Here is a 25,377-nt window from a genome sequence, read left to right as displayed (position 1 = left end):
AACAGATGCCTCTGTTCAAATCTTGATTTATCTGCAGAAATATAAGACAACACTAAAAATAACAAAGAGAAGGAGATGCAAGGAGTGAGTTGTAGATGGTGATTGAGTTAAACAGAAAGAGAGAAAGAGAGTTTGCATTAACATACTCTCCAGTGACACAAATGCCTCAAACATCTCTTATTCAACACTGATACAAACACACTGCCCCAATCCCATGGAGAATGAGCAAGTCTGTGTATGTGTTTATATGTCTGTGTGCGTGTGTATGTTAAATGTAGCTCAGGCCTCTTTCCCATGTGAGAAAGATATTGTTGAAGTGAGACTTGTACTGAGACATGCTGGCTGATGCAATGAATAACAGGACTTGCAGAGTGGAAAAATTCACTTAATTATATACGAGGATATAATTAATATATACTCTATATATGTCTTTTTTAATAAAGATGAGAGATGAGATTAAACCGTCAGACATGGGAATAGAAGTCAATAACACAAACACATGCACAACCAGCCACACACTACCCTGGCCAGCATCCAGGTGTTTGTTGTGATTTGGCGTTGGAAGCGGACGACAGCAGTCGTTGGCCTTTAGGTTCTCCCACTGAGCCAATATCTCCTTTCTAATTGGTTGTTAATGAGTATATGTGTGTGCATGTTTGTCTTCAGTGGATATGACAACGAACTGATAGACAGACACTGTGTGTTTGTGGCAATATAGAAGGAGCAGCGGGTATCTTGAACATCTGTTTAATTGACTGGCACATTTTGAAGCCTTTGACCTGCTTATACGCAAATACACACAGAAAACCTATACAAGCCGCCTTTGTTGTTGATGGCATTTTGTGTGCATGTTGGTAAGACAAGGTGTGCAGTGGGAGGGGTTGAGACTCTAAAGGATACACACAGAGACGGACAGACAGTAGACTGGGAGCTTATTTCTCTGGCAAATATGTGTGTAACGGCGATAGAACTATCAAACACCCCCACATATATGTACGCTGTCGCAATCACGCACAAATATCAGTCTTATTTAAGGGAAAAACAAACAAAACATCATTTGTCACAAATAGCTTATGTGCCAATAATCCAGTTCAGTATAGTACCAGCAATGTTGGTTAAGGAAAACAACTATAGTGGAGCACTGGGGCCAATTAAAGAAGCAATGTTTTGATTGTGTTTGCATTTATTAATTTAGTAGCAAAATAAGCATTCAAAGGCACAGATATGCCCACGTATGAGGGTAATAAACATGGAATGTTTAGTTTGGTGCTGATCAAATACTGCATTTTCCAAAAATAAAAGCAAAGCTTTCAATTAAATGCCGGTCCCCTTACATTGGACGGACAAGTGGCAAATACTTCAGACAAATTCTCTATTTGACGTGGACAACTAGGGACTGACTCTCCAAAACAGGCCAGAAAGGGAGGAAGAGAGGAAAAGAGGAAAAGACAAAGCATAACTATGTGCATACCAGAAAGGAAAATTTTCACTCTAGTAAATGAAATATTCAGAATGTTTTAAACATGTTGTTGTACTGGATCAAGCATTTGTCAAAGTTTGACTATTTGACTGTAAACCACAGCCTCAGCCTCTGTTACGGGAAATGCAATATAGATTATTCAAACTGTTAATCATAACTCTCTTCAGATATTTTATGTTTAATGTTAAGAGAAATACATTTAACGTACCGTCATTCCCTTTTAGGTCCTTTTAGGCATGTCTCCTAAAAATAATTATGTTGAGCCATTCGCTCCACACTGTAAGACAGCATGAAAAACTCTACAGTAGCAACCCAGGTCAATGAAAACTCTGGGTCCACTACATTTGGTATCTTTATCATTCACATGACGGTTTGGATGTTTGTATTCAGAACAAGGAAACATTGACCTTTTCTTTTTTCTTTTTTGGTGAAATATTTAAAATATTTTTGTAAAAGTGGAGGAAAGAGACTTCAACATTTTGGCAACTGTTGTTTTGGCTTGGATGAAATGAGGAGTATTAAGGGAAAGCCTGGCAGCAAGGAGATGTGCTCGGGTGGAAGGATAAGCTTCAGGCGAGAGAGAAAGTGAGACACTTCAGTCCCACAGGTCAGAGTTAGAGGAATTGCTGGGATGCCAAAAGATTGACATTTAGATTGTAGCTAGATTTATTCTGCAGTTTCTTTGCTCCGTTTGTTACTTATCATCTTCTCATATTCTTGAGCGATTCATATGCCATTTCCCTGTCTTTTTAAATATTTCTGTTTTTTCTTTCAACCTCACCCTGACCGAATCAAATTGTTGGCATGTTTCATGTTCTATAAAACATACAAACAATTTCTAAACCTGCAAACCTTAACATTCAATATGTGTCTGTGTGTGTGTGAATGACTGTGCTTTCATTTATTTTTCTAAAAGTGAGCAGCATGGACTTTATTGCCAAAATGCTGCATTATGACAACCATTCCTTCCAAATCCATCCATCCATTTTCTATACCTGCTTAATCCAATTTTAGGGTCGCGGGAGGGCTGGAGCCTATCCCAGCTATCACTGGGCAAGAGGCAGGGGATGTAAAAATAGGAACTATTGTTTGTGTCTAAGTTGGAGCAGAACTGTCCATCTGTGTTCTTGTTGCAATACGGACTGGGTAAGGGTGACACACGGGAAGTGTACAGGCATGAGTGTGAGCACATGTAGATGAGTTGCTGAAAGTTAATAAATCATACTATTCGGCTGGGTAGGAATAAGTAATTCTGTAGTCTTAATGTGTGTTAAAGACGAACAGAAACAGGTTACACCCTGGACAGGTTGTCAATGCTTGTTCTGTGCACATGTCAGCAAGTATAAAAGTTAAAACTTTTTTACTTACAATGTAAAATCCCCTTGTAACGATATAAAGTTATATCCTAACTTTGTCAAAATTAAAAAAAAAAACTGCTGCTTATGAGACAGAACCATCGCTTACCAGTTGGAGGGTCTACGGTTTAATCAGTGTTTTTTTCAGTCCACGTCTTGAAGGAATCTGGGCAGGATATTGAACTCCAGATTGACAATGATATGTTCAATGGTGTGCGAATCGTGTGTAATAGAGAAATGTACTAAATGCACACAGTATAATCCTTGTGTAAATGAGAGAATATGGCTTACACCATAAAGCGTTTTAAGTGGGTGACAAGACAAGAAAGACAAGCTTCTTAAATAGAGTCTATTTTACCAATCCCTTCCACTTTTGTTCAAAGCAGGGATCCGGGAAGCCTCATCAGCTCAAACATTTGTCACACTCGATATATTTTAAAACACCTTGAAACACTCCTTTGGGATAATTGCTTTAATTGCGGAGTTTAAATGAAGAGGCTGAATCGTGAATGTGAGCCCCACTGCTTTAAGTGCCACACTGGGGAGCTTAAAAGCAAGGTGGAGCAACTGTCAAGATTGAGCCCCAGTGGGACATTTTTCTGGGTCATAATTTCTTCATTTTGAAGGTGTGCAGATAAACAAAACACACAACGTTGCGCAATCCCTTTGAGACAGAGACTGAGATCTGTGGGAAGAGAGGGCTAGGCTCCAGCATTTGAGTATCAGTTGGCCATATGGGTTAATGTGCCACAGTGGGACTACAGCTTGCTTCACCCCAGATCGCCTCGGCCATCAGCTGAGCTAATTCCACATGGAAGCTTCAGTCTGCTGTGTCAATTTCTTTCTGGCACAGTTATTTGTTGACAAGACTGTTGCATATTTTCAACACTGTGCCTTTTCCTCACTGGGTTTGTGATATGTGTGGGAAAAAAAAGGAATATGGAGTCATGACCACAATGTTGATCTATGCTGAGGATATCTTATGTAAAACATTCTTCAACACATTTGTATATATATCTTTTTTTTAGTTTTTAATTTTTATTTTTTTTTAGGAAATGCATTGTCTTTCTCAAACTTCAACAATGTTTATTCTCGCTTACAGTGAGCGTAGCTTGCTGTGGCTTCTATCTGGTTACCTTCTCCCAGGAGATGATGTTTTCAGTTCCATTTATTTATCTTTTTGCAGGATTATGCAAAAACAGCCACATCAATTTTCATTTAAATTGGCGGTGAGATTTAGATGCGCTTCAAGCACTGCTTCCGAACCACTGGGTTGGATTTTATGCATCTAGATTTTGAATCATATGCCTGAATTGTAAAAGTTAGGTAGTTTGATCAAGCCAAGCACAAAGATTTTTCTCTACATTAGATTTAACGACAATCTTCAAACATTTTGCTCGGGGCCATTTTCTTTCTTCTACCTTTGCCATATTTCTATTTGTATATCCACTGTAAAAAAAAGAGAAAGTTGTCACATGGATTTTTGCTTTTGGTAAGAATACAGCCATCAAACTAAACTGTCAATTAGAATTGGACAAAAAGCTGCCTAACAGAAGGTGGACTACAACTCCCAGAAGGGTTTCACACAGATCCTAGTGCCAGAATGACTATGTTCCTATATGGATATCTGTACATTTCTCTAAATTTATAGATAAATATTTTAAATATGCCAAACTACCTGTAATCATGAGATGTCATAGGGTGTATTCTAGGTTTTAATGCAGCTGCATTTTCCATAATGATCTTGACTGAGGCTGCTATTATAATTTGTCTGAAAAATAGTTTATGTGCAACTGTGCTTTAACCAGTGCAAAATCCATGTTTGATCAGACAAAATTAAGTGTTTGGTTCCTACAGCTTGTGATTGCTCTGACGCTTTGAGGAATGATCTTATGAGGTTCAGTGAAGTAAAGTAAGAAGAGCTGGGTTCGCCTTGGTACAAAATTAATACGTTATATTCAAGGACTATTCAAAGGGCTAAGATATTCTATTGGTCCATCCAAGACGTCCACATCGGCCGACAGATGCTGTAACATTTTTGGGTAGTGGAACACATCTGCTATTCTTGGCCTACATTTACCAAATGTAGGCAAACATCACATCTGTGAATTTGCCAAAATGAACTTTCTATGTAATATGAGCCAGATGAGACTTGGTCCATCTGAGCCCTGCCAACTGTGATCTGTGTAATCTGATCTAAAACCTTCCCTGACAGCAGTATGACAGCAATTGTTACAGACACGTACAGAAACTCACCTAAATATGGCGATATGGAATGCAGTTCAAATACGGGTACATCTAGGCTGAATGGCGATATACATACCAGTATTTGATATGAACTGGGTTAAATGTTGAGTTTTGAATCAGTGCCACAGGCATGATGTCATAATCACATTTATTTCAAGACTTCCTGAACAAACCGTGGTTGTTGCTAAGTTGACAAATATAGGGAGAAGTTGCAAACAACTGCATCTCAGCTTGTTGCTGACAAATATGGAAAGGAAAAAGAGGGGAAAGGGCTGTGACATGGATGTGAGTAAGCAATCCAAACAAAATACAGAGAATACAAACACACAGCTCCAACTGTATGCAGTTATACAAATTATACTAACAGACAGACAGAACCTAAATAGGATGCAATGCACAATTAGACAGAGCTATGGATGACCAATAGATTCATACAGGCTAATAAAGGTGATAGTGGCTACTATCTAATTAATTTAATAATTTCTTCCTTTGTAGGTTAATGATACCTTTTAAGACAAACATTTCAGAGACAAGAGGGTGGTGACAACCTATTGTTAAACATGCACAATACAAAAGCTACATTTTCTTTTCTTTATCTTTCATTTCTGTTTGTATTACTTCAAATGTAGCACATACTTCAGACACTTCAGTGAATTTGGTTCATGATGTGAATTAAAAAGATGCTACAGATTCTAAATGATCATACAAAAATAAGTCGTTGACTGTGTTGTATGTACGAGCATGTGTGCTTGTGCACAATTCTCCAAACCCAAACACAAAAGAAATCGAAGCCAGGACATGTCTTAATACTTTATCTTGTCCCACAAAGCTTTGCTGAGCAGGTAGAAGGAAAACCAAAACACACACACACACAAGCGCTCAAAGAAATAAAGTCAGATATATACACATATGAATAATTAAATAAACAAATATGCATTACTCAATGCATGTGTTTGCACAAACACACATACATGGATGTCATAAAGCCCACAAACACAACACAGCATAAACGCCCATCAATAAATAATTACACTCTTCATTAGATGCTGCAGGTCAGCAGTTTGTGAGTGTGCTGCAGAGATTTGTGTCCTGAGCAACCAGCACAGCCTTTTATGAGGCGGTTGTTGGCTTTCTGACCCAGTTAAAAAGCTGAACAGAGATATGAATTAACTTTTCACCGCCTTGTTTCTCCTTGGGGTTTGGGGAACAGTTGCACCAGGTCCAATTCAAGACTTTTTTTGACAAATAAGTATGCAAAAAGTATTCATTGCAAATGTTGCACTAGGCTTTTTACACTGTAGTATTACCACTGATAATTCTCTTCTTCTTCTTCTCCTACTAGGAAATCATTCAGACAACTGGTTTCTGAGAGAAAAGGTCACTTCAGATCCAATTCATACAGCTTAAAGGCTAAGCAGCCAAAACACTCCAAATCCACCACAAAGTGACAATCTCATGAGCCCTGTAGTCGCCATTAATCTATTTTGTCATGTGCTACAGTTAACAATGAGCACCACTGTTCATTAGATTTAGTTCACAGGCACTATTTATTCTTATTCTTAAGTTTGAGAAAACTCCCCATTTAGAGTTTTTTTATTAATTAGGAAGATTTCTCAGCAGGATGGGCACCATGGATTTGGCCTGAAGCAGAACAAAAATTCCCAAGACAAAAACATATGGATGTGTGTTGCAGCTGAAATCCCTGAAATGCCTTGATTTGTGTAGCATTCTGCTGTCTCATGAGTCAAAACGACAAAAAGGCAGGAGAGAAAAGGGCACCTCGTCAAAAACTATTTCCCCTCCCATGCAGCAACATTCTACACAGCATTTGACAGCAATTCACCTCTGTGTAGCAAGCACACCATAAATCAATATATTGTAAAAAGTCAGCTGGTCTCCTTCTGAGTCAGAAAAAAAAACATGAGCTTTTCTGAACAGAAGAAAAAATTTGTATCTCTGGCCTGAGATAACACAGATGACACATTATGTTTCACCTGCACTTCTAGACACAACATCAGTGTCAAAATAAAGCACATCAATTGGCAAAATAGGTAGTAGCTCTTTTTAGGTCTTTGAGGTTTCATTGATGCAAAGATATATATAACTAATGATGTTTAATGCACTAAGCAGCAGAATTGATAATTTTCAAAGGTAAGCTCTTCATAAACAGCATTGTATTAGATCATTCAATTATTCACTGAGACAAACAAGTGAACTAGTGACAGCTAAACCGACAGACTCTGCATCTGAACTATCAATCGTTCATCATTCTCGGAGATCAATGTGTTCAACATTTCACTAAGAAAGTACACAAAGCTGTTAAGATTAGAATCACTTACTACCATTACCAGCAGTTAGTTTGAGAAGAGATCAGTTGAGTTGCCATACCTCATGCTAACCGGATGTTGGTTACGGTGGTGCTGCACGACGGCACTCTTGTTCGTTATTCTCATATGTTGAACAGTAACACCATAATCTAGCCACAGCCTCCCATTTGAAAGAGCCTTTATGACAAAAGTTTGTATCTCAAAGGATTTATTCTTGAATCAAACCTGATTTAATCATCTTTCAGCAAAGATTTTGTTTGTTTGTTTTTTAATGACCAAACTGTACTGCTTTGGTTCAGTTTCATTTCCCTAAATTAATCTTTAGCAGGCTTGTACGTGGCTATAAACAACTTCAAAACTATGCTAAAAGACAAGAAGGTTAGGCAGGTTGGTGTGGAATAATCCCCTGTTTTTAAACGCATGACTGACAGATTATTCATATCATTAGAGAAATATTAGTGTGCGTGATGTAAGTGCCACCATTAGAGCATTAATATTCCCCACGCAGCAGGCTGAAAGAATGATGCAATGTGGGTGATCCATCCACTGAGACCCACCGATAATGAGACCAAAGATACAATGGGGAGATAGAGGATGCAGCGGTGAGGGGATACAAATGCGCACACTCAGTCACCAGTTGCCTGGAAGAGAAATACACTGTAATCCTGCCCAGCAGTGATCAACAGTGATAAATATTAATAAACACTATTCTGGAAAAAGTAGAGACGGAGTGGGTGAGAAAGGTAGTCATTCATAGAGAGGGTAATAACAATACAAGAGTCATCCTGCTCTGTGTTATTGCAGACCATTTTGCCTCTGACATCCACCTTGTGTTATTGTAGACAATGCGCACATGCACTCACACTCTTATTATCATCCCATTTACTTCTGTTTGTTTTCACCGCTGTTTTGTCTTGCTTCTCTGGAAGCAGGATAAGAGGTGGGCACACACACACACACACACACACACACACACACACACACACACACACACACACAAATGAGAACAGAGAGGGTGAGACACACAAAAATAGAGATGAAGCGAGTCCTAAACACACACACACACACGCACACAAAGAAAGATACTATCCTCTATCTCCCTCTCTGTCTGAATCCATCTCATTAGTCATGCTAAGGCTGTCGCACTGCTGGGTCGGCCTGCACACTGAGCTGTAGAGCTGGACGGCAGCCCACAGCCAGAGAAGGTCACCCACCACTCAGTTTAATTCCCCAAAGACCAACACTGGCCTCCTCCTAATAGTGAGTGGACATAAAGTTGCAAAGGGAGAGAACTGCAGTTTGAGACACACCCATCACGATGCGGAGATGTGAGTTTTTCCACACTGAATCAGCAGAATGGCTGACACAGTCCAAAAGAAAATCCATTCAAATTCCAAAAATATGGTGAAATTATTTGTGAAATTAACCACTTTCTTGAATAATCATTTGTTACCTTTTAAGAAGAGGTATCCACATCATCACTGTGCAGCCAATTTGTTAAAGAGGTAGCATAATTTCTGAAGTGTTATCAAGGGCAGTGAGCTGATTGTAGTATAAATATAGGCCATCTGTGTTGGTGAGCCAATATGGAGGCAAATTTCACACTCTGAAGACAGAAGTTAAAGTCAAGGAATGATTATAAGTAGATTTCCAGGTCAGTTAACATCCTAGAGACTCAAGTTAAAAGAAATAATTAAATAAGAATTTTACACTGCTGTGAATGAGCCTTTGGAGCCAAATCTGAATAAAGAAGACCGTTTTCACAACGTACTGAATTACTATGTCATCTGCTGCACTTTGACTGCAGTTTCATCTATAGAACACAAGTATACCTCTGTAAGAAGTTACACTTGAATCAGTATTTCTGGGAAACAGCGGTATCAGTGTTTCACCCCCCCCCCAAAAAAAAAGTTTTGTTAAATAATCTATCTCCAATGAAAAATGGAGAGTTTGGAGTCAACCTTTTTCCATCTGTAGTTTAAGATGGATAAGCAGTTTATTGGAAGCTTTTATAGAGCAATTTTGTCAACTCAGCTTAACATTGTCTTAATGTCATCTGTCAAAGCTGTACTCTTCTTCCCCACATGCGCACTATATTGGATCAGCCAAAGGAATCTTAGCAGTGAGGTGCATGCTGACTGTCATGAAGTGTCTAGATAGCCTGGACCGAATGATAAACTGCATATAAATGTCGTAGACTGTGTTCATTGTCCGAGATGTGAAAATAAGGGCCTGTTTCTCATAATCTCCAATATAGAATTTTTCAAAAGATTTAAGAATATTTACATGTATTTATGTCTAATGGACATCAGAAACACTACTATAAACACAGATCTCTGTTTTCATCAGGCTCATAAATCAGCTTTAATGTTGGTTCATGCTGAGCATAGATTGAGTGATGCTTCAATGATGACAACCAAACCTTTGTCCATCTGCGTGTCTATCTTTCTCTCCATCTCTGTCCTTGCTTTATCTCACGTCTCCCTTTTCTCTCACCTCAATCACCATTTTGTTGTCCATGTCCCTTCATAAAACATGCTCAATCTGCTGTTACTGACCACCAGGCAAGGAGGAGGAGAAAATTGGAGCATAAAATACAGGATATGACTTATATACACAGGATATGCTCGTTTGAATGTTTTACGGGACTTGTAACATAATCAAATTTGAAGGTTAAACATTTTGGATTTTTACTCTAAGAGGTGAAAATGGTGATCAACGTTGGTAGCTTCCAGGTAAATAGTAGTGTCTGAGTGTTGGCTGACCCGACCTTGTCTGTTAAAACGAGCCAGTATCAAAGTTTCCACATGACACTTGTGCAGAGGCAACGAGCTGTCATCGCTCTCATAAGGAAACTTTAAACATGCCTGCATGCGGAGATGATAAATTCATCACAGTGACATCCCAGAGCGGGCTCCGCTGACGCGACCTTGATCGATCGCAGGCAGAGCGACAGATGGCCATAAAGGACAATCATGTAACTGTACACTCATTTGCATAATCAAATGCATATACAGTACACTTTATAGTACAAGGCCACATGGTGCTTGCACAACATCAGTAGGCAAGTGATGGAGATGTAGTATTGATGCCGTGATTCTGCATTTCAAGAAGCCAGCGACTTTTTTTTCCCCCATTTAGCATGTCAACATTTTGTAGTGCAATATAAATGGGAGGGCGTGGACCAAATGAAACATATGATGACAACTACTTTTCTCAGTAGAATATCGGCAAACACTGAAGTGATACATATCAATGGATTTTAGTTTGATATGGGTTATTATTATAAACATTGCTTGCAGTGTAAAGCCAAATTTTCTTTCATTATGGTGGCTGCACCAAGTGAAACTTTCTATTTTCAGGAAGCAGTACCCACAAGGTGGTAGAAAGACAGCATCAAGAACCATCTGATCATACAGGGTCAAAAAATAAGCAAACAGATGAATAAGAATAAAAAATAAAAATACCATACACTATCAGAAAAAGTGGGTTGCAAAAACACTTTGCCAACAACTAAGAGAGATCATTCAGTTCACGTGCCTGCTAAAAGAGGGAATACACCTACATCACTGTTCTATTTAGACAGCTTCCCCTGACTGGCAAAAGATTCAACATGGCTGCCACCATTAGTCATGGGATTGGGAGTATAACAAGTGAATATAATCTTAAATTAAAGACTGTTGATCTTGACATGGGATCTTTGCAACCCTATCAAAGAATTAGTGGACCGAGAACATTAACATCTGAGCAGATATCAGGTTTTCTTATATTTATTTACATGTTCCTAAAATGTATATTTTGTGAATTCAGAATTTTGCAATGGAAACTCTAAGCACGGATCAAATTCTATTATAGAATCCACTATAAAGCTATTGTTATATGTGATCAGAGTCGCGAGGTTTCTAATTATCTCCTGTCCATGTATCTCCTTGATTCAAAAAAATTGGGGAAAGCATTCGACTTGTGAGCCTGGAAATCAGGATTACAAAGTCAGGTTAAGAGTGTGACTCAGCTGTCTGTCAAAACAGTAACAATAATGAACTTTAACATATTTGGTGCAAACTTTAAATGTTATATCACTCTCATATGTTATGTCACTCTTGTACAAATTCTAAGTGTTGTTGCACAACAGCTCTTTGCCATTTTAGACATATTTTTAAGTAAGTCAAATGAACCAGCTGTCTTTCTGCCACAGTAGGTATGACCAAAGTACAGCTACATGTCAAATCACGAGTAATCCCCCTATAGCTGAAGGACCTAGACGCAGACAATTCTCCACTGCATTTATCTGATACTCTTCATACAGGATGTATAACACGTTTTCACACCATTGACTGTTTATAAAAGATTTAGGTAGCCATAGAGCTTCAGAAGTGATTTAAAGTGCAGGACTGTCAGCAGCTTTGTGATGGCTCCAGAATATCTCTGGCTGCAATGGAATATCATCAAATGCCATTAACTTTTAAGGCTAATACTAATCTAAGTAATACTATAGTCTAATACTTTAAATGAAAAGCTCTCTATTTTTGTTTAATAAAGATTAATATCTCTCTTCAGCTGCACCTACTTGTCCATATTTTGTCACTTCTGACTCCCAAGGATCCAATATGGCAACAATCAAATGTTGAACTTATGGTTACAAAGTGGCAGTTCATAGACCATGAGTGATGTTATTTGTTATTTGTATGTAATTCACACTGGAAAAAACAATATGAAAACAAATTTAGAAAATGCTGACACTACAATCTATATTATTTCTTATTCTTTGGATAAATGAATGGAAACACCGCCTCACATTAACAAACTATCACTGTAAGCAACTAGAGATTATCTAGAAGCATATAGCCTCATTGTGCTATGTCTTTCGACAGTCTCTGTGAGACTATATACTGTATTTGGACAGCTCACTATGAAAATACTACTGTGCTAATCATTAGAAGATATAAGGTTTACCACTGATTGTTGTTAATTGTGGACTATTTCTGTTTGTTTTACTGATGACCTCAAATGAAAAGTCCCTAAAGGACTTCCAAAAGTATTTTGAAGGAGGTATGGAAATGTACATCAAATTCATTAGGATACAAACCTCTGGCAAGCGTATACCTGGACAACTTCTGTTTCAATATATAGAGTAATTCTTTTCTTTTTTCTCAATTTCAATTTTTTGACAGCTTAAGGTTGTAGAAGCCACTGAAGCCAAACAGATTAATCTATGAGGGTTCATACTGTATATACGAAGGTTCACTACAATGCATCCAATTGTTTTTGAGATACTTTAGTTTCAACCAAAGTAGCAGACTGATTTACACCTTTGAAACAAAAACGCTTAGGTCCTATTTGGATTACCTCACATTTTGCTCTACAGCTACCCTTCCTTCTTTCTTTTTGCTTCCCATTTTGTCTTTAATCCACCATTCAGTTCACATCCTTACTCGCAAACCTTGGCCCCACCTCTCATTAATCACATGACTCCAACTCTGTCATTCCCCATGACTCTGTTCCTCTTTATCACCACATATTCTATTGTCTTCCTTCCACATTTTCTGTTCAGATCCCATCCAGCCTTCAGCTTTACACATGCACACTACTTAATCACACAATGCAAAGCCAATGAGAAAGCAGAGAAAAAGACAGTTAAATATCAAAGTCTTGAGATCTTGAGGAGTAAAAGAAGCAAGAGCAAAAGAAAATTGAGATAGGTTAAAGGTCAAAAATTAAAAAAAAAAACTATTTGTAAAAAAAAAAAAAAGAAAGAAAAAGATGGAGCTCAGGGAGGAAGGGGTTAGCAAAATGAAAGATTTTTTTATGCAAATGATGAGATTAAAGTGAAAGACGAGAGTGAAATAGATAATAGCAGAGCAGAGAGAGAAAGAGGGAGGAGATGGATACAGAGAGGTGGAAAGTAGTCCAGAGATTTATGGCAGGTTGTTATGGAGCGCCGACTGAATAACAGAAGGTGAGACCAGGTGAATTATTCATGAGGATACAGGGCTGTGGGTGTGTGTGACATGTGGGTGACGGGAAACACACACATACATGCACTTAAGTATCTCAGACACTTTTAGGCCAGCTCATCTATAAGTACAAACAGAAACAAGTCATAACTAGCATAACTAAATAAATCTTGCAGGAAACATGGCTGGCAATAGACTAAAATAAAATAGAAAGACATTCAAACAATCATGCAAAAAATATGAATAAAGAAGGAAAACGTTTTCTTTCCTCTGGCTACCTGTTTTCCCGCAGCGTACAACTTTGAGACAATTTGCCAAAATCTCTGCTAATTGTAAATCAGACCATCAGACACCAGACATGTAGACTTTGTCTACTCTACTAGATGTAGACTTGAGACATTTATTTTTAGAATAAACACTATATCTCCCTGAAGCTGATCAGCCTAAATGTATCGCATTTGCTGCCCACTCTCTCCCATAGTGCTATAGTGCTTGCATAGAAATGCCACTAAAGAAGCGGTTTTATTTTGCTCTAAATATGCTGTTGCACCTACACTTTGGCTGCTATTGGACAAACCAAAAAGGAAAATATTACTGTGCTGCATTTAAAGATATGCTGTGACCGATCTTTTTCTGCCATCCTACCAGGATAAACAGAAGCTTTTCCTTTACAGTTCAGTTTGTATGTATTTACAATTAAAACATACCCCATAATTAACTTAGAAGCGGTTATCTGCATTTTCACCTAAAGACAAATTAATAACTAGTGAACTAGGACTTTTCTGGTTTAAACACATCCTAAACCCATGACTACTGTCAAACTACTCTATAGCTTAAGTAGAAACTAAGCCACAAATTCCCACTAAAACTGATAAATATTTCTCATTCCAAAAAGAAGAAACTACTTTAAAAGTCAACAGTGATGTAAAAAACTAGCTGTTTTTTGTTAAATGTTGAGCTCACACACACAATCCCACAAAATTCCAAGAGTCAGTAAGAGTACAGATGAGCACAAAATCCAAACTCTGACCACAGAGACACTTCTGGAAGAAAAAAAACGTCTGAAACACTCACCGAGTTGATGCAGGCAAGCTCCTTGTTGAGCAGCCAGGGCAAGGAGAGTTTTCCCTCTCCTCTGTAGCATGACTGAATCCTCTCTTTAATCTTCTCCTTTATCTGCCTCATTGTGAACAGACACAAAGCTGACTCTTTGGGCGGCTTGGCTCTGTTCTTCTGACCCTGGGCAAATACAGTAAACAGAACCTCCTCGTGCTCTTGAATACCAAGAGAACGTGCCAAACGGGCTCCTGGTCGGGCCAAATAAGCATCCTGAACCAAGCGGTACTCCACTCCATCCTTAGTGCAGCCGATGGGGAATTCAACATAAGAGTAGAACTTCGGATCATCAACGCAAAGACGGACAATCTTCGAGGTGAAGAACTGTTCGCTGCTTGCGTCTGGTGAAGTGAGCTGGGTATCAAGCTGTAGGGTGAGATAATACACAAACTGCTCACTGTTGAAGCCGTAGATGTAGTAGATGTCAAAAGCTGGGAATTTTGAGAGTGTGTCTGAAGGAATCTTGAGCTGAGAGGAGACAAACTCATCCTGGTACACAAAGCTGAACATGTCAGCATTCTCCTCGTTGGACATTAGTTTGCGGCTTGATAGTGTGGGGAAGTACTCAGATTTACCATCAATGGGAGTGCCGACAAAAAGTTTACCACCGCCACCAAAAATATCTGGTGAGATCACCACGCCTGACATGGTGCCTGCCTCAGCAACGCTGGATAGATAGTGCTCTTTACGGTGGTGAGGCTCGCCGAGCTTAAATAAGTCATCCAGACGCAAGAACTGGCATATTCCCTGGGAAGTACTCCCACATGCAATTAAGCGGTTGTGGGCAGCATCAAGAAGCAGGAGTTTATTGACATTAGAAGTCTGCACCAGCTCATGGGGACAGGACTGGACACCAGGAGGGGGGTAACAGCGAGGGTTGTCTGTGACAGGACCAGTAACATGACTTCGCAGCTTAGTGAGGTTGCCGGACAGTTTGTAGATCCAGTTGACAGCACCCAAATAGACCTCTCCAGTTTTGTTGTGGACCACCAAATGTGTGAGCCCTCCTTCCGGTGGAGAGAAGGAGAGGAGGGAGGAGGACAGTGGAGCGGTAGAGGTGGATGTCATGGAGAGGGAGAGGAGAAGTAGGAGGAAGGGGAGGATGAGAAGGGACGGGTTGAGGTGGGAGGACATGGCAGTAAGGAGAGGGGGTGTGTGAGCAAGTGGGTGTTGGTGTGTATTTTTGAAAGTGCAATCCGTGAAGGGGTCAGTCAGGGCCTTAAAAGACTGCAGGGTATAATGATAGAAAAAAAAAAAAAAAAGTTTCCAAGCGATCGACTTCCCTTTCTGTGTTTTCCTCCTTTCTCTGCTGTTGTTTTTATAACCTCATCCCCTGTTCCTCAGCCTGATCTGCCACCAGCCCTGCGAAAGAAACAAAGCACAAGCTTAGCAAACTTAAATGTCAGTATATATACATGAACTTGTCTTTTGCAAGACACAATAAAAAAAATAAATCCCACACAGACTCCGAGCTAAAGGATTGGATGCTGAAATGTGAAACAACAAAAAAAGAACAAATGACAGTGCCGTTGGCTTTGTTTTATTGACTTGTTGACTCTTGGCTCGTACCACTCAACAGAGTGCATCTTTTATAAGAAGACAGGACTCCCTATATTGATTATATTAAGTATTGATTGTCTGGAGGTATTAAAGGATTCTGCAAAAAGACTGAACACATGCACACAGAAATACTTACACACCTAAAATCATGTAGACACACTCAACAATATGTACATAAGAAAAAAGAACTTATTTTTCTTATTTCGGAGACCTATGCACCATGCACATAAAACCATGCACAGGCTGAGCCATTGATGTGACGCACTCGAATAGCAGGTAAGCATCCATAAATTACAAGCCGGGCTGCATAGAGAATGCAGAATTATATTTACTACTGAGCAACAGAGCAGAGAAATAGAGCCAGCCTCCTTCTACAAAAGAAGGGAGAGAACTCGTCCAACCAGATAAAGCAGGAGAGACAGTGAGAGGGAGAGAAGTGAAGGCTATTTGGCTTTATACCAGTTCAATAAAAAGGCAGTGAAGATGGTGAGACAGATTGCTATGAAAACTAAGAAAAAGAGAGGGGAAAAGAAAGGGAGGTGGGCCATCCATCTATTTCCCATTACATCCGTCCATTCATCCATTTTCTCTATCCGCTTATCTGGTTCAGAAGAAGGGAAGCTGGGGCTGATCCTAAAATGTTCATGAGGTAAAGGCTTGACATCGCTGTTCCACATGCTAAAGTACCAACACATTCTTGCTTCTATTACCATTATTGTGTGATGAAGATAACTGGTGAAACATCCCTGCTACAGAGAATTTGGAAATTTCGAGTGAGACATTTTTGTTCCATATTTGCAAAGTTCAAGGGCTCTTATACACCAATCTGACGTCAAGGACTAGTGGCAACTGCTGGGCTTCACTTGAACACACCACAGGGACAACCTCTTTCTAACCACTACAATCTATCCCTGATTAACAGGACATAACTTCTGAATAGAATGGATAAGGAGGCTATACAATTCTCAGAGAGGTAAAAAACATAGCCAAAACAATGTTTGTGTAAATTCAGGTCATTATCAGTTAAATAATCAGAATCAAGCATAGTTCAAGCTCAGTTAGCCGCATTTTAATGTATTTAGACTCAGGAAAAGCTTAATTTTTAAACTAACACACAAAAAGACTAGAAAGACATTTGCCAACACTCATGAAGTTCCTGACAGTTGACTACAGTCAGAGGAACAGATGGATTTGCTTAAATTAAAACCCAAAATTTCAACTATTGGGAAATCTAAAATTGAATCATGTAACACAGAACAGTTCACTCTATAAAACTGATAAGTGTAGATAGGTAAGAAGATGGCATGCCACTCAAATGTAACCAAATCATTGTTAATAATTTTGTGCAGAGTGCAGAGTGCTTGCAGTAGTTGCTGTTAACACAAAGAGATCAATCTTTTGGCTAGAGCCAGTGATCACAATGTTTGCAATAGGAGACAGGGAAAACTGGAAGTTAAAAACCCTTTGCCTCAGACAAAACTGATCACTCCACAGCTTTTAACTGGCACTAAAACAAAATAAGGGTTCAAAGGCTACCCACATACAGTACTGTCCAATAGTCTGTTCATTAGTTCATTGGTCCATGCGCGATTAAATGCAGAGCACAAGGCAGAGGCTTGTTTCATAATGGAGTTTGGTCAACAAGCTATTCTTGTCTCCTATTTCTCCTGCTGCTCCTTATTCCTCCCTTTCATTACATTCCTGTTTCTCTCTTTTCTCTCAGACACTTCGCTCCTTGTCAATAGTGTCTTTCATCTCCAGGCCAGTCGTGATTACAGTTGCCCCGATGACGATGCTGCTGCCTGTCCCATCAGGACAATGCAGCCTCTGTTAGCATCTTGAACACATACACACAAAAATGTGAACATACAGCACACACACATACAGTAAAGTGGTCAAAACCCTTTTAAATACGCACACAGATCCTCCTCAGTTCACTGTGCCTAAAGACACTCAAACATGAAATTTACTGAAATAAAATGGACCTGCCAAACATACTCATTCACAACATATACACCCACATAACCCCCCACCCACCACACACAAAAAGACAAAAGAGTGGACATTAAACTTTCACTTTTGATGCAAAATGACATGATAAGAACGGCTATTTTTGCAACATTTCAATCTCACACTCTCTGATGTACCGAATAAATGCTATAAATAAGTGAGACACATGTAGTACATGTGGCCATGTAGTATTAGCAACCAGTGGAGCTGAGTGCTGATGATTATCAGAAGCTGTTTGACTAAACTGGGACAATGAGATGAGAGGAAATAGGAAGCTGTATGCGAGCTAAAAAAACAAAAAAAACAAGATTTTCATTTAAAGTCTGTCTTTAATGTCAAAATTAGACCAAAGCAAGAACATGTTTATTACTTGTGAAGAAAATTTGAGAAAAATGACTGTTGACAAGAAATACAGACTTGAAAAATGGAACAGAATGCTCTAACGTGGACCAGATTTTCTTGCTCTTGTAGTGCACACTACCCTAACTTAAACAGCTTCATAATGTTATATAATAATAGTATACTTATTCAATTGTGTGTGTTCATTTCCATAGATATGCTACAGTTTCTACTGTGTTTTTAATCACACACACATACAGTATGACAAAAGGGATAATGCTTTCGTACCAAGAAGATGATTCCTAAAGAAATATTAACAGAAAACTTGGCATATCTCAGCATGGTGTACAGTGTGTCCTTAAAACATTGAGGAAACTCAGCAACTGGAGGAAAAAGAAGTGGTTGACCTAAAAAAAAAAAAAACATATCTACAGCAGATGTAATGAAGCACTGTGGGATCATCTTAACAGAAAACAGAACCAAAAGCAGCCAACATCCAAAGAAGAAATTTGGAATGTCCTACAAGAAGCCCGGAGACCTATTCTTGAAGACTACTAAAAGTAATTACAAGAAAACTTGCCTTCAAAGGTTCAGACTGTTGGAGAATAAAAGGTGCTCATGCCAAACATTCACTTTCAAGCTTGTTAGAATTGTACAAAGTCAGTTTTTGTGTTTTTGCATGTTTCAATAAACTGCTGCACCTATTTTGGGTTGTTTTGTTTTTTTTCCATGGCAACAGAAAAAGATTTTTCCAGAATACTGTATAGCTGTGTTTGGTCAGATGATGCTCAGGTGTTTGGGTGTTAGTCCACAGATTAATGCCAACCATCTCTCCCTCCTTCTCAAAGGGGTTCTTGGTCAAAAGTGTCATAAATGATTTTCATGAAAGAATAATTGAACGAAAAACTTTTGGATGCTATTATTTATTTATTTATTTTTTTTTTTTAAAGGAAAATGTAGGCATGTCAACAATTTTGGCAGCTTGAAAGTGGAGTAGGTTTAAAATTTTGAAGCCTTTACTGTAAAACTACAACAACTTGTGCCATCTCTGTTAGCTAAACTGTATCGAATATATGAGCAAACTTTCCAAATATATGCTATGCCTTGCGTCTTATATGTTCAGACAAGCAAGTTTCTCATTGTCATTTACAGCCATATTTAATAAGAAATGACAAAAAGATATTAGTCGGAAAATCATTAAGTTTTTTTTTTTTTTAAAGCTGCTCTTACCCAAGAAAACTTGGTATAATGTGTTCAATCGTGTACGTGTGCGTCTGTGTGCGAGTCAGGGCTGTCCAGTAGCCCACCTGCCACATCTGATGAAGCTGCAATGGCGTTCAGGTCTGTCGTGAGTTGATTTATTGCTGCTGGCACATCGATTGCACACACAGCCACAGACCTTGGCCAAACACTTAGGCAAATTTATAAACGCCACTTCTTTAGCATGGAGCTCACATCCGTGCCTGCTGGCCTCACTGTGCGTTTGTCAATGTGCAAGTGTGCACTCTGCATCTTACCAATCTTATTTACTGCTTGAAAGTCACACAAACATACGCCTGGTCACAATGGCCTGTACATAAACTGTGTGCACATAATGTATGAATAATTTAAGTCTAACTAAACATATCATGAGAAAAGTATATCCATATACATTTGATGCCCTTTCCATCTGCAATACTAGACAAAGTGAAGCGGAGAGAGAAAATGATAGAGACGTGAAGTGGATTAAACGACTTGAAACCTTGTTGATTAAAGCAAGTGAGCCTGGAGGGCTGGATTTCTACATATAATCACGGGTATAATCATGTCGCTACAGCTTAAACACGTTTTACAGCTCGTTCTTAAAGTTCAAGTTATTTTACACCTTGCATCAAAGGTTAAAGTTGAAATAACTTCAACCTTGTTTGTAGCTGACCTTTCCATGCAGTCAATTTACAGCTAATCAACACCTCAACGTGGAGAAAACATCGAAGTAATTAAGAGTCAGATTTAAATTCCTACATATTTTTTCCTCATCAACACACAGATCATACGAGAGCCCCCCTCCGACAGTTTGTTGCATGGGGATGGCACATAACACAATGGCTTGTAAAACAAAAATGACTGATCAGAAGGCTCATTGGTGACCATTTTAATAAGTGAGCAGTTTTTGTACTGTGTATCAAAAGTAACGTTTTTTTTTTGTTTGTTTTTTTTTTTTAAATCACTAAGATCAGTGATCTTTACACTGGTGAGACAGACAAGCCACTTCGACTAAACTTTTGGCTCAGCATTCCACATTAGCTGTAATGCAGTCATCTTAAGTACAGAGCAGGTCTACCTTCATACTGTGATGAGCAAGAACGCATGCATCCCCTCAAGTTTCACGATCTCCATACAAATACCGAGTACAAATACCGAGTTTCATGGTATTTGTACTTTGCTGATACAATTTACTTTTTTTTCTTTTGTCCGTTTTTTTTTCCTTTCTTTGATTAGAAATTACGTTTTACCGTCTGTGGAATCCATGCTAAATAGTCTGTCCTGTGGTGCTGTAAAAATCAAACAACAAAAAAACCTGCTATTGTATGTATCGGCCATCAGCTGCACTTATTTTTAAAGATCGGCAAAAAGATCTGACTTCATAGTAGTCTCAACACATCAAATGATATGCCGAGATGCAATAAGACAGACATGTGGTTCAAATCATAGGCTGGAAATATATGCAGTCCATTTACAGTCAATGGTCCAAGTATACATTCAGGATTTAATCTGATCAGTTCACTTTGTGCAACAGCTGCTAGAAAAGTTAAAGTTCAGGTCAGATGAGGACAGTGGAGAAGGAGGAATCAGAAGTGGGGCAAGAGGCAGACACATGCGTGAACGTGAGGAGATTTTTATTTGGAATCCATTTTTCAAAAGGCGCTATATTGACAGGTGCTAATGCTGCAGACAGCAGTCGACTCACACCCTCCTCTTCCATTTTTTTTTCCCCAAACAGAGAGAGGGAAAAACAAGAAGGAAGGAAGAGTTTGATTTAACAGGCTGACACAGTAAAATTGTCCCCTTAAGAACAATTTCTTATTGTATTTATGTACAGTGACTATGAGCAAGTAATCATGCACCTCCCACTACTGACAATTAACTTCTCGATTGGGACTTCAGAATTGGGATGCTCATTCTGATAGTGAATCGTCACATTTTTCTTCAACATTAAAGTGACCACTGACAGCTTTCTGTACATGTGTGTATATATTCAGAATAAATTCAATAAAGCTTTTTCACAAAAATGTAAACAAACATAGGCTTAAAAAAACAACGATGTCTTTTCCTTTTGTTGCTAATCCTACATTAGACAGACTGTAAGGTTTTTTTTTTCATTTTTAAAAATATGTGGATGACATTGAGATCACTATGACAAGACATCTAAACTAGATGGACACAGTGCCTGTAGCTGTGTTTGAATCTACAAAAGATAAGTGAGGCTGAAAGCATAGAGAATGTTGGTTGGACTTTGCTTATGGGTGTGTGTGTGTGTGTGTGTGTGTGTATGCACATGTGGGCTGTAGCACCATGCAGTGGAGACACAGTGGTTCATTTACTGTTGCATTCCACAACTGACACACTGACCCCACAGACAGCTGCATGTAGACTCACACCAACACAGTCCAGCAGTGCTTAGCTTCACATGGCAAATACATAAGTGCACACGCATCATATTCAGTAATATGTTAATCTTCCAACATAATATACCTATTTGTGATTTAACCCAGTAAAATAGACACACACACACAGGCAGGCAGACATTTTGGTTTTAGCATTAGCAGAAGGAAGACAGTTATACAAGAACTGCATATGATTCATCAACAGCGTATACACACACAGAGGCAGATGCTTAAATACTACAGGAACTAACATGCATACAAATACATTTATGCATATAATTATGGACACAAGGCCATACACACCAATGGGCTGAGGTTACATACAAACTCACGCATGCACACCCACAGATACAAAGAGTCACTGATGCACCCACATTTTCCAAGCTGACAGGGGTGGCTCAGCCATCACACACACGGAGAGTGCAGTAGAAAATCCACGGTGAACAGTTGAGTGGACGAGTCTTAATCATTCCTAATCGGACGGAGTCTCCTCTACAATACACTCACTCATTCTCCAAGTTCTCCACGGTGGAAGGGATTTCAGATCAAATATAATCCTCCTAAATACTGCACACTTCCATTCAAATTTACATTTTTATATATCACATAAGCTATAATTATATCAATGATATCTGTCAAAACTCATGACATTCACGCACAAAGCCATTCCATTATATGCAGAATGAATAAATGATTCTGTCTTTAAGGTCTATTTGAAAGAAATAAAATCGCTTTATGGAAATATTTGTGATTTAATTGGTGGTTAACCTATTTAGGTTTATTTTGATTAGCCTCAGATGAGCGCTGATTGGTACTCTCACTCAAGTCAGACTCCCATTAAGGGACACACTTATTATTTTCACCATGTAGGTGGAGAAGATGATGATAATTGAATCACTGTGGTGAAAGTTTTCCCTGTCAAGAGAGAAAAGTGAACTATACCTCTCAATAAAAAAAAGACCCATTACAAAGCTGTGTGTGAGAAAATTGCTGTCTATGCTCTCAGTGGATTTCTGAACACCATCACATCACTCTAAGAAGAACATTCACTGGTTTTGATTAAAGCTGATATTTTAGATTTCCATCTGAAAGATAATAGTTCATACAATGGTAGTAGTTTGGAGCACTTTTAGTGAAGTTTACTATACTATACAAATATTGTTCAGGTAAAATGTCTACACAAAGAGGTTCTATCTTTTTTTTTCCCTTTGTCCTTTTAATCATTATGTCATCCATCAGATCCATCACCCAAAACACTACAATGCACTCCACTAAAATGACATATAATTCACATTTATCTACGTTGTTGAAAAGTTGATGGTTTTTTTGGATCCTTTATGTGGAGAAATGTCAACAGCAGCTTTAGTCTGTGGTAGTGCTGGGTGTGATTGCCACCCCGCTTGTTCTTACAAGTATTTAGATCCATCAACTGGTACCTGATGGGTTTAGGTTTAAGTGTTTCCCCATGACTACTTTTCTAGCACTCTTTGCTTGAAACAAAAAGCAGAGTGGATGCAGAGAAGCAATTCAAACTACTTTAAACACAATTTTTGGGATTTTGAGGGCTTTTTTGTAGATCATACGAGTAGGTTGGGTGACGTGAAGGGGCGGGATCTCAAGGATAACAACGACCTATTTGCACAGCATTGTTTGCCGAAGAGGCACCTTATTTCCAACATAATCATTCTGGAAATGGAAAAATATTCCTCTCAGCCTTTTTTAAACTCTACCAGTATTTGCTAACCCAAAAATAATACACCTTTATATTGACTTTTCTGAACATGACTCACACTTGTATCCAGTGGATAAAGAAGTATTTCATACCGCTTTGTTATTTGTTTACACAAAAACAGAAACCAGGGGGAAATCGCTAAAAACACCTGCCTGAATAAAAAAAATTAAAAAATGAAAAAAACTGTTAAATGAAAACAGAAAGTAATGTGTTGTAAGTAACAGGTAATGTCCCCAAATTACCTAAAAAGTTATTAAAAATGTAGGACAACGTATTAACAGAATATTCACTCCATCATATGAGTGCAATTGTTTTTTTCCACTCAGTATTTTGTTGTAATATCAGTGTTTAATGAAATACATTAAAAAACACCATCCAATAATAGCCATGCATTCTGTATAACCCATGAGTCTATTTGATAGAGTTGAATGGAAGTGATTTAAGCATCCATGAAAATCCTCTTGTTTAGTTGTCAACTCAGTCTTCTGTTGGGAGTCATTGAATGAGATGTCTAGTTTTAGCACTGCTTGTATAAAAAAATCTTCAGGTCTTCGTACTTAGTGCAACGGCAGATGTTGTTTGAGAAAATTACACATGCTGCCCTTTTTTCCTCCAATACAAAAACAAACATTTCTGCTCCTTACCAGAGAAATAATTCAATCATGACGTGGGCATCCTGTATGCACACTAATTTGTCCAGCAGGAGAGTATGAACAGATGCTGTGAGCAGGTAGGAATGTGAGAATGGGTGAGACAAAGGCATTTATACGTGCCGGCGAACCTTAAAAAAGATGAATTACTGTGCAGCTGGATCATTCCCATGATGGGTGTTGAAATCACTGCGATGGAGTGCGATTGTGTGTGTGTAGTTTCCGAAGAGAGGACCCTGCAGCTAAAGAGGGGCTTTGAGTGCTTGAATAGGCCCAGAAACACAGTTCTTTATCAGAGAATTTGGCGGAGATAATCGAAGTTGGCTACCCACCACAGAACAGCAATTTTGCAGTTCAAGAAAATTAGAGGGAGGGAAGTGAATGATCAAGAGATGAGGAAGAAAACAGAAAAAAAAAGGAACAACCTCTTCACTTCAAATCAAGAATGGTAAAATTCACCAAGTGGAGTCAGGGAATTGGTATGTCAATATATAAAGGAATGCACACAGTAGTTTCATTACTGAAGGTAAGAAATAAAAAAAAATATTAATCAACTTGGCAGAGACTTTTTATTCGAGCTACAACAGAAAGATGTTATAAACTTGTGAAACTTGCGGTCATCAACTTGGTACAAAGGTCCAATCTTAGATAGCAAAATGATTTTGAATTTGCAAAGAAAAACAAACATTTTCAGATATTACTGTGCATAAAACCTACACTAAGACAAGAAGCTTGAGCTACATACTGGGACATTGGAAAAATGTAGACACTTTCTTGGCAAAGAAAATCCTGCATTTCTGCCATTTGACTCAAATGGGAAACCTTTAGTCTACTAAATCTCACCTGGGTTGGTTAGTCCACAGCTCTTGTCCAGAAAGAAATACAAGCGCAACATATATACTGGAGATCATTGTCACTTAGTGAAATGTGTCAGCTGTGTTCATTCTGAAAACAGTCAATCAC

The 25,377-nt window shown here is 38.6% G+C and overlaps 1 protein-coding gene across 2 annotated transcripts in view; it reads right to left on the bottom strand.

The window, feature by feature from the left end:
• LOC140271455 (plexin-A1-like) overlaps window positions 1-25,377 on the bottom strand; it is a 239,833-nt gene that overhangs the window by 191,123 nt on the left and 23,333 nt on the right. For both annotated transcript variants that reach the window (XM_072366682.1, XM_072366681.1), the window contains exon 2: window positions 14,438-15,841. In XM_072366682.1, the coding sequence (XP_072222783.1) occupies window positions 14,438-15,613 (1,176 nt within the window). In that variant the 5' untranslated portion in view covers window positions 15,614-15,841. The remainder of the gene's footprint in view (window positions 1-14,437; window positions 15,842-25,377) is intronic.

The sequence above is a fragment of the Leuresthes tenuis genome, unplaced genomic scaffold (assembly GCF_036924035.1).
Source record: "Leuresthes tenuis unplaced genomic scaffold, fLeuTen1.0.hap1 SCAF_16, whole genome shotgun sequence".
Lineage (NCBI taxonomy): Eukaryota > Metazoa > Chordata > Actinopteri > Atheriniformes > Atherinopsidae > Leuresthes > Leuresthes tenuis.
Note: the sequence above shows the minus strand (reverse complement) of the source record. Positions and strands in the feature narration are given on the sequence as shown.